Below are 15,479 nucleotides of genomic sequence, written 5' to 3'. Positions count from 1 at the left end.
TCGGTTGGAATCTACTGGTATATGTGGGGCCTTGTAATGCTAAAGTTTGGGAACCACTTCATTAGAGCAGCACAAGACAGTGCAGTTGAGATACTTGCATGAGCCAAAAGAAATGAAAGTGTTCAGTATATTCTGTACACTTATCACACATTTACACACCGTGTTTGTAATGCAGAAAGACAGGCATTGGAATCAGGTGATTGGCTTGACAAACTCAAGAAGTTTATTTCATTAGTGCAATGGAAATCAAGAGAAAATGTTTTTTATGTTGTAGGGAAATAATCAGGTCTTTTTTAATGCCAAGGTGGTTTTCATTCATCTCTGTTAATGGTGAACACAGTATCATAGGAACAAAAGGTATTCCATCTCTTGCTTTTTCAAATGAATCACCATAGTTACATACACTGTGCTAGAAGCAGAGAAGTGAAACACAGAAGAGCGCTCGCGATCTAGCATTGCAAGCACATGCACACAGCATCAGCAACAGGAGGGGGCCAACGCTAATTACAGGACATTATATTTGGCAGACACTTTTATCCAAAGCGACCTACAATTGAGGACGTAATTGTGGAGAAGTGTCATGCAAGATACATTTCTGTGGAAACAGACAATGTCATTTTATCTTATCTTATCTTAATGTTAGCATACAACACTTGCAGATACAAAGTGCACATGAATTATACAGAATAATAAATACCAATGTTGCATTGCCAACTGTATCGCCACTTACAATAGTAGTTGCACAGGGTTTAGAACCATGAACTTTGACCTCCTCAGTTCCGACTATTGTGAACCGGCAGCTTTAGGTAGTCATGCTGGTGCCAGCTCCTTTATTTTGCAGCAGCAGTAAGCAGCACCTGTTACTTTTCAGCGTAGACAAGCATGAGCAGGCATTCCATATACATGGGTTCTACATTTTTGTTTTTTTCCTGGCTGCGCGACACTAGCTGCGCACAACCCAACCTCTGATTGTTGGAAACCGATGTCGGTAAAAAAAAATGAGCTCACATGGTTGGCTGCCAGTGTCTTGCCCCTCCTCACAACATCGCCTTTATAAACACGATGAACCCATGTATTGTGGTGCACTCACTGGTGTTGGCACTGGAGTTGTGGAAATGGCATCCGGATTACGGACCTAGAGCCTGGAGCAACCAGCGTTGTAGAGTTCAGTCCAGTTCAGCCCAGCGCACTGGACGTACAGTAGGAGCCACTGATTTTGTTTTGTACCATGTTTCTTTTACATTACACTAGCCTACACTTAAAACTGACACCTTTATTCAAAGCAACTTACAACTAGACTGCCTGTGCAGTCGCCTTCGACTGCTTAAGGTATATCCCCGAAACGCAACGCTTCCAGTCCCCCATCATTCCTACCACTCCCGTCCACCTTTTCATAAACGTATATGATAAATACAAAATATTAAAGAAATATATTTAATATATATACATAGATCAATGACATGCATAGGCTTAAAACCAAATGACTATTGTGAAAATGAAGGGAAAAAATGGGGCAAATGGTAACACTGTTTTAATGGTTTACAGTGAATATACCACATTAGGTACAGTGTTATAACCAGTGCAACAACATTTAATGCCATGTAATACCAGTGTAACACCATGTACCAATCTTGTACTTACATCATGTATTTGTGTGTAAGTGGTATTACAGGAATTGCATATTGTTACACTGGTATTACACTGTTGTTACATGGTATTAAATACATTATGCTGGTTATTACACTGTACCTAATGTGGTAGATCCACTGAAAGGGTGAACCTTTAAAATAAAGTGTTACAGGGCAAATCAATCCACCCAGTCAGAAGTTATGTGCCAAATGAAAATTCCGCCATTTTGAAATTATTGGCCTCCAAAATCTAATCAGTTCATGAATCTACCCTAGAACATTGAAACACCAAATCTGGGACAAATCCATCCAACTGGTCAGAAGTTATGGGCCAAACCAAAATTCAGCCATCTTGAATTCAGCCATCTTGAAAGTGTTGGCCTCCAAACTCGAATAAGTTCATGAACCTACCCTAGAGCATTAACACATCAAATCTGGGAGAAATCCATCCACCCAGTCAGAAGTTATGGGCCAGACAAAAAATCGGCCATCTTGAATTCAGCCATCTTGAAAGTGTTGACCTCCAAACTCGAATCAGTTCATGAACCTGCCCTAGAGCATGAACACACCAAATCTGGGAGCAGGCCCGTTGCGTTAAGGTACGCAATGTAGGCAGTTGCCTAGGGCCCCCGAGTAGGTGGGCCCCCCAAGGACGACAGGTTATGTACCCAACAGCAGTGACGATTTTAAATAGCTTCATAATATGGCACCGTCGCCTGTATGAAGGGCTCTGCTGCGAGGGAAGCGACAGCGCCTCCCTAATACCCCCTTGCTCGAGGGGGCCCCCTTCCAATAGGTTTGCATCAGCGACAACGTGAAAATGTCAATTGCCGAACAGCGAGCGCATCGACAATATAGTCAAAGTACCCCCATCTGGAGGGGGCCCCCCTTCCAATTGGTTCAAGCATCATATTCCACGCAAATACAAACTGAAAATGGAGCGACACAATCTCTCTCACTGGATGTTACGCAGACGCCAGTTTACATTACATTTTTGGAGACAGTTGCTTTTATAATAAAAGTTAATCTTGAAGACGACACATTAGGCTACTCTCTGTAGGCTACTGCTGCCAAACCACCAGACTGTCCCAGGCCAGTTGACATCGCACAGACAGCGAGATGCTTCATTTACAGTATAGGCCTACATATGTTTTCAAAAACATCCACGTGCTGTAAGCACTGCAAACGTCGATTGTTCAATAACGCACCTTTTTTCGACACGGAACTGTTTTGGATGTGGACAAACGCAAGAAGAAACGAATGAACAATGTAATGCCTATCGGATAACAGGAGTCACAAGTGCGATGAGTGGGATAGCTAAATTGTAGCACAATAGTCCATTTCTTGCTATTAGGCTACTATATGTGGGGTTACACATAGGAATTTGGGACCATCATTGTGGAAACGCGTGGATTACAGTTAGAGGTTGGGATACATTCTGGGATACATTCTGCGGTCAAGACAACGCAAGGTAAGGACACCGGGATATTGGTCCCTATAACACAGTTGTCAACCGCGGAGGTTGTTCAGTGATCCTTGGTCGCTGCCTATTCGTGTTTGCTGCGGTACTACTAATAACACAAACATTTGGATTGTATTTTCAAGTGCGTGATGGATGCAATACGAAAAAATAGGCTATATAGTCGGGGAGACCCCCCTTGGCTTGGTTACAGAATTCTGGCTTACCAATATCACATCCCCCCAACCCCACTGTGCCTGCTCATTCGTTTCTCAGCCATGAGTTTCTGAACTGTAGGCTACGCCTATTGTTTTACGAGTCAATATTTCGTTTTGCACAAATGGAGCACCCTCGGTTAGATTCTCAAAGTGGCTGGAAAGATTAGACCATTCTTTATTTGTGATTGGCAATGCAGATCATGATTTTCGTGGTAGGGTAAAAAAAAAACCCTGATTGGGCCATATAGGCCTACTTTCATTTGAGATGAGCCTACTGAATGGAATGGGCTATATTTTCCCAGGTCTTTCTTCATAAAGTTTCATAAAATGAACTGGAGGGACTAGTTATCATAATACCTAGATTGCATTTCCTCACCGACAAAATGCTGGTGTATGCGTGCTCTTAATGCATTCATTGCCCTTCATGCATGTGTTGCCCTGCATAGCCACAACACTGTCTAAGGTGACTAAGGTTTGTTTCATTATGTTTCCATGTGACATGATGTTGTATTGGTAGGCTACAGTATGTGACAATGACTGAAGTGCCATCCAAAAATGGTCTGGCCCATCCGAAACAGAAATTCTGGCGCCGTGGCTGCCCCGTCAGGAGCACCCCCCCCCCCCCAAAAAAAAGCCCTAGGGCCCCGACAACCCCTTTGCCTAGGGCCCCCAAAATCCTAGAAACGGGCCTGTCTGGGAGAAATCCATCCACCCAGTCAGAAGTTATGGGCCAGACAAAAAATCGGCCATCTTGAATTCAGCCATCTTGAAAGTGTTGACCTCCAAACTCGAATCAGTTCATGAACCTGCCCTAGAGCATGAACACACCAAATCTGGGAGAAATCCATCCACCCGGTCAGAAGTTATGGGCCAGACAAAAATTCGGCCATCTTGAATTCAGCCATCTTGAAAGTGTTGACCTCCAAACTCGAATCAGTTCATGAACCTGCCCTAGAGCATTAACACACCAAATCTGGGAGAAATCCATCCACCCGGTCAGAAGTTATGGGCCACACAAAAATTCGGCCATCTTGAATTCAGCCATCTTGAAAGTGTTGACCTCCAAACTCGAATCAGTCCATGAACCTGCCCTAGAGCATTAACACACCAAATCTGGGAGAAATCCATCCACCCAGTCAGAAGTTATGGGCCACACAAAAATTCGGCCATCTTGAATTCAGCCATCTTGAAAGTGTTGACCTCCAAACTCGAATCAGTTCATGAACCTGCCCTAGAGCATTAACACACCAAATCTGGGACAAATCCAAACATCCGTTCAAAAGTTATCGCGTTAACACGAAAAACGTGACGCGGACGCGGCGCACGCAAAACCATTACATCCCCGACGCTCCGCGTTTCGGGGATATAATTATTGTCTTTCAGGGTATTGGTTACAGTCTCTGGAGCAATATGGGGTTAGGTACCTTGCTCAAGGGGGGGGGGGTCAGGTGGGATTCAAACCAGTGGTGTAGTCTACGTATACGTATACCAGTGGTGTAGTCTAACGCGGGTACCCACTTCTAAATTTCAGGGATTTCAGTATACCCACTTAAAATTGATTGATCCATTGTTTTGAATAGCACAAATATGTACAGTATACCCACTTCAAAAAAATCTCAAATATACAGTATACCCACCATAAAAAAGTAGACTACACCACTGATTCAAACCTACAACCTCAAGATTGAAAGACCAATTCCCTAGCCTCTAGGGTAGTGGTTCTCAACTTTTTTTGAGCCCCCTTGACCTCATCCTAAGCCTTTCAACGCCCCCTTGACCACATGGTAAGCCTGTCAACAACCCCCTTAGTATTAAAAAATGAAATGGACTAATGTCCCCAATGACTACTAGGCACTGCCCCCTCTCAACTGTATCCTTCTCAACTCCCCCCTGGGGAGACCTTGCAAGGTCTGGGAAATCTCAACTAATCATCCACACATTAACAACTAGGAAGTGTCATGGGAGTCGCATCGTAAGGAAAAGATAGGTGGTTCATACTGTTGGTTGGGTAAGCTTGGGCACTACATGTCATGGCTGAGAGAGCGTGTGTTTTTGCATTTCTCCTCCAAAACATTTACGGTATATTCAATGTGTTGTTTCCTGCACAGCATTTGTCAGTCACGGTGGCAAGTCAAGGGTTAAGTTTAGCTGGGATCGGATGCATGTGACTGTCACAAGCTCATGCAATTTTTGTAAAGCAACTTAAGAAATTACATTCGCAATGCAAAATGTTATCTTTTCAGCAGACCTAGTCAAGCTAGCAGGTGTTTGTACTCAAGGTGGCCACCAGTGTTAATTTTGTCAGCTTTTTTAAATTTAGTCGTAGTCTTAGTCACAATGACGAAAATCAATTTTAGTCTTAGTCATATTTTAGTCATTGCCTTCCCAATTTAGTCTTAGTCTTAGTCTAAATGACGAAAATCAATTTTAGTCTTAGTCAATTTTTAGTCATTTTAGTCATTTTAGTCAACACTGTACATAATAGAACTTCTCCACACACTGCTTCTCTTTTGAACAAATATCATGTGACTGTACAGAATAACCCTCTCCGCACACGGCCTCTCTTTTTAACATACATCATTGACTGTACAGAATAAACCTTCTTCACACACTGGTTCTCTTTTTCTAAATTTTATTGAACACCAGTGTTAATTTCGTCAGCTTTTTAAAATTTCGTCTTAGTCTTAGTCACAATGACGAAAATCAATTTTAGTCTTAGTCATATTTTAGTCATTGCCTTCCCAATTTAGTCTTAGTCTTAGTCTAAATGACGAAAATCAAAAAAGGGCATTGACGAAATATTTTAGTCATAGTCATGGTTGACGAAATTAACACTGGTGGCCACCTTACTGTAAAGTGCCGGGGGAATCCATGTTGTTGTTCACTGACCAGTCAGCAAGCCTTTGCTTAAGGCCTTAGCCCCTTAGCAAAGAGCCTATGTTATAACCTTACTGTCATGAAAATTGTAATGCCTATGTCTTAATCTGTTACTTAAGGCTCTCGATTACGCCATAGCAATGTTGTTATGATGTAGTCGGAGTATTTTCAGCAAATAGTGAATAGGCCCGCCGGCAACCCCATCTGCACTAAGTGGCTACATAAGTTTTACTTCCGAAGAAAGGTGTCTTGATGTGCCTTATAAATGGCTTATTAATGTGGGCTAGCCTACTTCATTACCTTTCCCTCATTTAGGATTCTGATATGAGATTAATGAAAATCTAATTAATTTCTCACTAAATTGATATTAAAAATAGAATGTGTCTGCTCATCTTTATTAGAACAGAAGCCTGTGCAACCAAATGTTCGGTCTTCACCTGGTTTGTTTTCTTCCTTGTGCCTGTCCTTGTTACTGATATGAATTGAAGATATTTCAGTCATCCTCAGGCTGATTGAATTTCTTCAGATGTACAGCATGTGTTGTGTTTTTACCCTTTTTGGACCTGCCCTTGGCAAGCCATGCCCCTGTTCACTTGAGTGGGTCATTAGGGGCTATGATAGTGTTCCTCAACAGGGGCTCTACAGCCCCATAGGGATCATTAGGGAGCCCTTGAGGGGGGCCTTGAGAAACAGACCGGTAAGGGGGGGCACACTCAATTCCAATTGGGGAGCATTAGTATATTTCATGTTATAATTCTCAGATGGGCATTGATGAGATAAAAGGGGCGTTTGGTCAAAAAAGGTTGGGAAATTCTGGGCTATGAGCACAATCAGAGAGGTCATCAGCAGAAATAGAACTGCTCAGGAAATAGTTGTTCCTCTATTCCGTTCCTGTTGACAGGAGATGGACAAAAGGCTGTAAACCGAAAAGAAAGAAAAAACAGAGCAGCAGAGATGCAAATTCTTTTTGTTTATCAAATAATGTAATCATTTAATGTAATCATTTAAAAAAAATTGCATCTGTGCTGCTCCCTTTTTTCTCCTCAGACAACAATTTTGTGTTGTAGGTGTTGTGTTTTCTGTACTGCTGCTCACTGTATATACTGTAGTGTAAACGCCAGACATTTAGGCAGCACTCCAAATGGAAGCGGCCTGGGATTTAGTTTCTTTCTGTCTATCTGCAGTTGCTACTAATGGAACTCTAAATCCGGTTCAGAGGAAATCAGCCTGGCCTGCTTCTTGAAAAAAAAAGAAAAAGGAGGAAAAAAAACCGAGTGTATTCTTAATTCCCTGACTTCATTAACATGGCTTACTGTACAGCAGTAGACCTCTATACTGTGGCAGAGTGTCAGTCCTGTCAGCTCAAGTCACTTTTGCACGATGACCTGTCTGGGTGGCACTACAGACTAGTCTCTAGTAATAATGTTGCTACAATAATGCGTCAGACACGGAGACCAGGTGCTTAAAACTTAAGATAAGGGAGAGAGCTTAATTTAACCTGGTTCTCACACAGATGGTTGTTAGCTCACGAAGTTGGGAGGAAATGCACGAGGGTCTGCGTGAGGACCAGGCTAAGTTTAATTACGGTGATGACACAGTTCTCAAACAAACAAAAGGCAGAAGTAGGATGCCCGCAAACCAGCTGTAAGTTCTTTGGGCGGACTATCCAAATACATTTTTACAGTGTTCCTTTTGGTATCATTCATCATTGCACAATCAAACATTGTAAAATGTAAAACAGAGAAAGAAGTTTTACAGATGACTGTGGTACTTTGAACTTGTTCAGACTCTGACGATAGCTGTCGAGTGCTGAAATACAAAGTATTTCTCAAGGCCTTCTGTACAGTATGAGGGTGACTGGTTGTTGTAAGGAGGGGAAAAAACACGTGTTTAGTTTTTGATTAGCATCAAAGGCGTGTAAATCTAATTTAGTGCAGCCCAGAGAAAACAAATAAATAGTGTTCGGACTGCGTACATGCCGTCTGTTCAAGAAAAATCGGAAATACTCTCACCAGATGTCCATTGGAATCCCTCGTCAGTCGTCACACTCTCCGCACATTCTCCTCCCTCTTTTCTGTCTCATTTGACTTGGCGGTTGGAAGCAGCTGTGTGTGCATTAAGCTGGTCAATCCTGGCCTAATCCCTCAGGCCGATAGCCTGCCCAGGAAACGTGTGGGCTTTGGCTGTTTGCATGTCTCTTCAGCCTTCACTCCACACCCTGCCCATTCTGTCTCATCTTGGTTAGTGTGTTTATGATGAGCTTTTTCTCTCGGAGAATGTGTTTTCAGTTTGATTCTGCTTTCTCCTTCGCAGAATGGATTTTTTTTAATGTAATGGAATTGCTGCCTCATATCATAATCTACACTACTTCTCTTTTTGCAGATGATGATGGTGTTTGTTTATCCAGGGTTTGAAGAATAGATTGCTTTTGTCAGTTTTGTATGGTTTTGTCTTCGGTATCTGTCCTTGTGGGTCCATTATATTGTCTCTGTTCTTCTCTTCCCTTGTCTTGTTTTCTCTTCTCCTCTCTTCTTTTCTCTTCTCTTATCATCTCCTCTCCTCTCCTCTCCTCTCTCCTCTACTCTCTCCTCTCCAACCATATCCTATCCTATCCTATCCTCTCCTCTCCTCTCCTCTCCTCTCCTCTCCTCTCCTCTCCTCTCCAATCATATCCTCTCCTCTCCTCCCCTTTCTTCTCCTGTCCTGTCCTGTCATCTCCTCTCCTCTCCTCTCTCCTCTCTCCTCTCTCTCCTCTCCTCTCCTCCTCTCCTCTTCTCATCTCCTCTCCCCTCACCTCTCCTCTGCCCCTCTCTCCTCTCCTCCTCTCCTCTTCTTTCCTCTCCTCTCCCCCTCTCTCCTCTCATCTCCTCTCTTCCCCTTTCCTTTCCTCTCCTCTCCCATCCGTTGTCATCTCCTCTCCTCTCCTCTCCTCTCCTCTCTCCTTTGCTCTCCTCGCCTCTTTTCTGCTGTTCTCTGCTGTTCTCTCCTCTCCTCTTTCCTCTCCTATCCTCTATCCTCTCCTCTCCTATCATATCCTATCCTATCCTCTCCTCACCTTTCTCATCTCATCTCCTCTCCTCTCATCATCTCTCCTCTCCTCTCCTCTCCCTTCTCCCCTCCTCTCCACTCCCCTCCCCTTCTCTATTTTCCTCTCCTCTCCTCTCCCCTCCCCTCTCCTCTCCACTTCTTTCCTCTCCTCTCCTCTCCTCTTCTCTCCTCTCCTTTCCTCTCCTCCTCTCCTCTCCTCTCCTCTCCTCTCCTCTCCCCTCCCCTCCTCCCTTTTCCTCTCCTCTCTTCTCCCCTCCCCTCTCCTCTACTCCTCTCCACTTCTCTCCTCTCCGTTCTCCTCTCCTTCCCTCCCCCCTCCTCTCCTCCTCCAGAAGATCACGGGAGCGGGCATGGACCGCGTGAGCCAGCTGTGGCGTTTGCGTCGCCGTGCCCGCAGGGGGGCGCTGTGCATGGGGCTCTTCTGCATGACCATGGCGGTGCTCTACACGCTCTGCGCCGAGAACAGCGTGCCTGTCACCGATGCCATCTTCGGGGAGCGCGCCAGGACCCGGGCCCAGCCCAGGGCACACTCGCTTGTCAAGGTAAGGTGTTGCCCCTTTGTGCAGATGGGCTCACCGGTAGGCAGATGGGCCCATAAACTCTGTGCTGAAGGCACTCAACTGCATCAGAACAGCATTGTATTGACATTACAGAGAGCTTTACAGTTTTTCTCGATTGCCTCCACACAAGTTCTGGTACTTCACACACAATTCTCAGAACATCTCACCCATTTCCCAACTCCCCTAACACTAAGCACAATTCCTTCTTTACACTCACATTTCAGTTTTAAAACACACTCTTTTCAAACCACTACACACAATTATCTGGATTACACACAATTTTCATGAAGAAAATCCCTGGTTGTCGCATTGAACACACTGTCATTCAAAATACTAAAATCAACCACCATACTATGTTCACTTCCTCATCACATTGGCAAACTCCTTTCATACTTGTTTACAATCTGCATTCATCACCCCACAACACATTGCATGTGATATTGATGAAAACATGAGTGGATGCAGTGAGAACACACTTTTTTTAGTTTTTGAACTCCAAAATATAAGAGATCACTTTCATGTGGTTACCCAATATTTCACAATAAATTAGTGCATTTTTTAAAATGTCAGAAAAATATGTCAAATAAATTTTTTATATATATATATTTCAGTATTTTGCTACAGACAAATACTCTCTTTAGTGAGTAGAACACTGAAGAAAATACGTTTCTACTGTGTGTCAAGTTGAGTATAGAGTTTTACCTTGTGCGTATTAGTGTTCAATGGTTCACATAAGAGTGTATTGAAGTGACTGCTTGTGTGTGTCATTTGAGAACGGAATGACCTTTTTAGAGGAGAGTGCATTGTTTTGAGACAAGACGTGCATTTTTCGGAGGTGGTGAGGAGTTTTGCCTGTTGTGTGTGGGGTTTGGAGATTCGTGTGTAGAGTTTTGAGAATTCGAGAACTGATTCTGAAAATTGTGTGTAAGCCATCGAGAAAAACTGTAAGTCACAGATTAAGACTTGGTCATCGCAATTTTGGTGACATTGATTTGATAAAAGAGGTGCTCTGTGCAAAGGGGTTAAGGAGAAAACATACAAACATACATGTTGTGTGCATTGGTTGGTAGGAGACACCAGTTACCAGTAACAATTATCTTATTATTATATTATTATTATACTGTCTCTATGCTATATTTGTTTATATTACTCAAATACAACTCATCTCAAATCTCAAAACGGCACAAATACATTTTTTAAAGGTGTTGCGAGGAGCCGGGTCCAAGCCCATCTACGTGGACCCACAGAAGCTTCCCGGCGTGGTCCCGGGCGACCCCCGCCGTCCCATCCCCGTGCTGTCCTCTCCCAACCACACCCAGGCCGAGGCTGAGCACCGGGACCAGCGAGACCACCACCCCCACCACCAGTCTCGATCCAGCCACCACAACCACGACCACAAGGGCGGCCACACGGTAATAATATAATAATTATGGGTAATAATAAAGAGCAGTCATGGGTAAGCGGTTTGGGCGTTAGACTTGTAGCCCAAAGGTTGCCGGTTCGACTCCCGACCTGCCATGTTGGTGGGGGGAGTAATCAACCAGTGTTCTCCCCCATCCTCCTCCATGACTGAGGTACCCTGAGCATGGTACCGTCCCGCCGCACTGCTCCCCAGGGGCGCCATTGAGGGCTGCCCCCTTGCACGGGTGAGGCATAAATGCAATTGTGTTGTGTACAGTGTGCAGTATTCACTTGAGTGCTGTGTCACAATGACAATGGGAGTTTCCCAATGGGCATTCACATAATACCAGTGTTATTTATTATAACTCACACACAATCCTTTCATGCAGATGCAATCCTATTCACTATTTGCTAAAAAAGCTTCACTACATCATGACAACATGGCTATGATATGACCTATCTGTTAAGTAACAGATTAAGACATGGTCATTACCATTAAGCTAATAATAGAAATAGCATAAAAGGCTTGAAATTAACTCCATTTCAGGTAACAATTGGTCCAACTCAAAAAGTAACTTGGTCACTAACTACCACTACTACTACTCTTTACCCCTATGTCACACACACACACCCAGGCTCAGAAAGTAAAAACCCAGTCACAAATTTGCTCTAGCCAATTCAGTGAACCAGCTGATCTTAATTACCACATCCCGTTGAGCCAGGTTGATGAGCTAATTAGTGAAATCACCTGTGCTGAGAGCACAGCAGAAGGAAAATCTAAAAAGGGATTTTACTCTGTCAGTCCAGTTTTTCCACCACCGGTTTTGCTGGTTCCAACTTTCTCCAACTTTTTACTGAGGCATTTCCTTTTCAATATTCCAATGTAAAAGACACCACTGAATATGTGTCATCTGTAAAGATATTGAATAAATACTTATCATATTGTATCTCATCGTACTGTGACAGGATCATGGCTTCCTTTCCTGGCTACCGCGGCCCTTCACACGCGCCATCCAGACGCTGTTCGGAGGCCGCCGCAGAGGGGAGCTGTCCGGCTCTGGCCTCTCAGACCGCGAGTACTTCGGGCCCAACGGCACCCTGGGAGAGGTGTGGAACGACGAGATGTCCAGCGCCATGCTGGGCCAGCGGCTGAAGAAGGTGGTGCAGAACTACCAGGTGAGGAAGAGGAGGAGGAGGAGGAGGAAGAGGAGAATGGCTTATTTGTGTTTTTTTGTGGGCAGTCATGGGTAAGTGGTTAGGGCATCAGGTTTGACTCCCGACAAGTCAGGTTGGTGGGGGGAGTAATTAACCAGTGCTCTCCCCCATCCTCCCCATCCATGACTGACGTACCCTGAGCATGGTACCGTCCCATCGCACTGCTCTCCTTTGGGTGCCATTGGGGGCTGCCCCTTTGCATGGATGAGGCATAAATGCAATTGTGTGGTGTTCAGTGTGCACTTCTGTAAAAATTGAGTAATTAATTAACATAATTGGTAATGACCTCCACATAAAGCTTTCAAAGTCACAATCCTGTACACCACTAAACAGCTAAAAGACAAAAAAAACACCCAAGTCATGCATGGATTTCACGTTTGTAAACAATCCCTGGCTGCGTGACCCTGGCTGTGCACAGTTCAACCTCTGATTGTTGGAAACCACTGTCGGTCAAAAAATGAGCTCACGTAGTTGACTGCCAGTATCTTGCCCCTCCTCACAACATCAATGTTTGAAAACGAAAAAACCTATGTATTAATTCTCAGTTATCTTTCTGTTTCTGTCTGTCGGTCTCTCTCTGTCTCTCTGTCTCTGTCTCTCTCTCTCTCTCTCTCTCTCTCTCTCTCTCTCTCTCTCTCTCTCTCACCAAACTGCAGGCGATGAACAAATACGGGGTGCAGTTCCCCAAGGGGTCCGCAGGGGGCGGCGGGTCGGGTCACCCCAAGCGCTCCGGGCCCGAGCTGCTGTGCCAGCTGAAGGAGACGGTTTCCATGGCAACCCTCACCTCGGAGATGGAGCCCTTCTCCCGCTTCACCTGGGCCCCGCAGCTGCCCCCCCAGCCCCTCGGCACCGAGGTCGGCCCCTTCAAGACCTGCGCTGTGGTCTCCTCCGCAGGGTCCATGAAAAACTCTGGCCTGGGGAAAGAGATAGGTCAGTGGGTTAAACAGGGGTAATCTGGGGTGTAATGATTAGAGATAGGTGACAATGACTTTGGTCAATGCCAAAGTCATTGTCAAAGACTGCGAAAATCATTAACTTCACTGACTTTTTTCCATGAAGAACTCTGGCCTGGGGAAAGAGATAGGTACGATTGGAGAGAGAGAGAGAGAGAGAGAGAGAGAGAGAGAGAGAGAGAGAGAGAGAGAGAGAGAGAGAGAGAGAGAGACTTTATTAATCCCCAAGGGGAAAATTGAATGCCACCTGGCCATCCACATAACACTGAGGCAGGACAAACACATAATACAAAATAAGAGCTAAGAAATAAATAAGAGAGACAGTCTATCATAAAAGCACACAAAGAATCACCCCAACATTATAAAACCACTAAAAAAAGGCACTCAGCAGCTGTTGTGAAACAGTCTAATAGATAGCTGCAGGAATAAAAGATCCCATAAATCTTCCGGTGGAGCACCTAGGGAGCCTTGGTCTAATGGTTAGGGTGGCAAGTTTGGAATCTCATCCATACCTGTAGTCCATCCTCTATGGCTGAACTCCGGCCTAGGGAAAGAAATAAGTATGTGTAGTAAACAGCTCTGATCTAACTGCAGTAACAGACCTGATGTGGTAAAAGAGTCTGACTGAACTGAACAGACCAGAGATGGCAAAAGTTTCAAAAGATTCGACATTTGATGACCAACCAAAGCTTGTGTTTAAAAAAAATGTAGACATTCTGTTGCCTGCACTATTATTAATATATTATTATTATTATTATTATTATTATTATTATTATTATTATTATTATTATTCTGTTGGCTGCTGCCGAACTATGTCATAGTATAGCACATAGCAATGAGCATTTGAAAGGAACTATCATAATCATAATCATAATAATCAATAATGATGTAACATCATTTGTATAGCAGTTTAATTAAGGTCAAGGTATGCTGAGAGACTGGCTCAGGAATTGGATATCATGGAATAACAGTCATAAAATGGCATAAAATGGATATAATAAAATGGCACAAGAATCAGAAAACTTAGACTAAAAAAGAATCATATAAAAGCTAAAGAATAAGTTAACTTAAACAAGGCCCCTGATAGCTTATCATAGCTCATTTCCATAATATTACTGTTGCTAAAGTTCAAATACAAACTATTGCTCATGGCGACTCTTTTGTTGCCAGGTCTTTTATACGAAGCCAATTATTTCCGTCACTGTTGTTGCTCTTGATGCACTCTGTGTGTTGGTGCGGTAGTGTACTGTAAGTGCAGAACAATATTGTAACGTTAATGCACAGTATTTGATATATGGTCATAATTCAGAGACAAAAACAAAACTTGCACTCTGTTCTTGCTTAGCTTGCAAGTGTCTAACTCGCTGATGATGCACAAAGTCAAGTACAACAAAAACAACTTACACCTCAAATACACTCAAATGGTCCTCACTCAGCAAAGAAATGGAGGCACATCAAGTCACCCGCTGTGGGGAGTCAGCTCTGAGGTCAACCATCCAACCATTTTTATTTTTAGAATTTTCTTTACGTTTCATAAAACCTGGTTTGAAACATATTATTCTGAATCTGAAGTAAATTTGATAGACGTCTAGGGATTTACTCTGTTTGCATCGTATTCATTTCCACAAGCCTGAATATTTGCTAAGCCAAGAATAATACAGAGCAAGTTATGAGGGGTTTTTTTTTCGTCCTGGTCTCAACCTTTAGCAGGCTAATCAGTTCTTTCTCCCAGAGGCCCATAGCACTTATCACTGCATCTCCTCCCACACTGCGGAAAAACTTCAGCAGTGTTCGCTCCGAGTGTTGTGCTCGGTTCACCAATGTGTTTGCTCGGAGTGTCGAGCACTTTTGCATCTCAGCCATAATCCAACCATGGCCCGTGACTAGAAAGGCCACCACCACTCTACAGTGAAAATATAATCCAGTGTTAATTCAACGGCACGCTTACTGAGCATGCTTACTGGGACCAAATCTAGAAGATGTTTAATCAACTCTCTCAGTGTTAAATTACTGCAACACTGCATTTTTACTGTGTGCCAGTCAAGTCAAGTCACGACATGTCACTTTATTTATAGAGCACATTAAAATAAATAACAAAAAAACCCAACAGTACTTGACCA

The 15,479-nt window shown here is 43.7% G+C and overlaps 1 protein-coding gene across 1 annotated transcript in view; it reads left to right on the top strand.

Moving 5' to 3' along the window:
* Positions 1-15,479, top strand: part of st6gal1 (ST6 beta-galactosamide alpha-2,6-sialyltranferase 1) — a 39,719-nt gene that overhangs the window by 13,929 nt on the left and 10,311 nt on the right. Inside the window, exons 3-6 of the mRNA XM_063203161.1 lie at positions 9,563-9,772; positions 10,993-11,202; positions 12,158-12,367; positions 13,063-13,336. Of these exons, the coding sequence (XP_063059231.1) occupies positions 9,563-9,772; positions 10,993-11,202; positions 12,158-12,367; positions 13,063-13,336 (904 nt within the window). The remainder of the gene's footprint in view (positions 1-9,562; positions 9,773-10,992; positions 11,203-12,157; positions 12,368-13,062; positions 13,337-15,479) is intronic.

This window comes from Engraulis encrasicolus, chromosome 7 (genome assembly GCF_034702125.1).
Source record: "Engraulis encrasicolus isolate BLACKSEA-1 chromosome 7, IST_EnEncr_1.0, whole genome shotgun sequence".
Taxonomy (NCBI): domain Eukaryota; kingdom Metazoa; phylum Chordata; class Actinopteri; order Clupeiformes; family Engraulidae; genus Engraulis; species Engraulis encrasicolus.
This window is presented reverse-complemented; position numbering and strand designations above follow the sequence as displayed.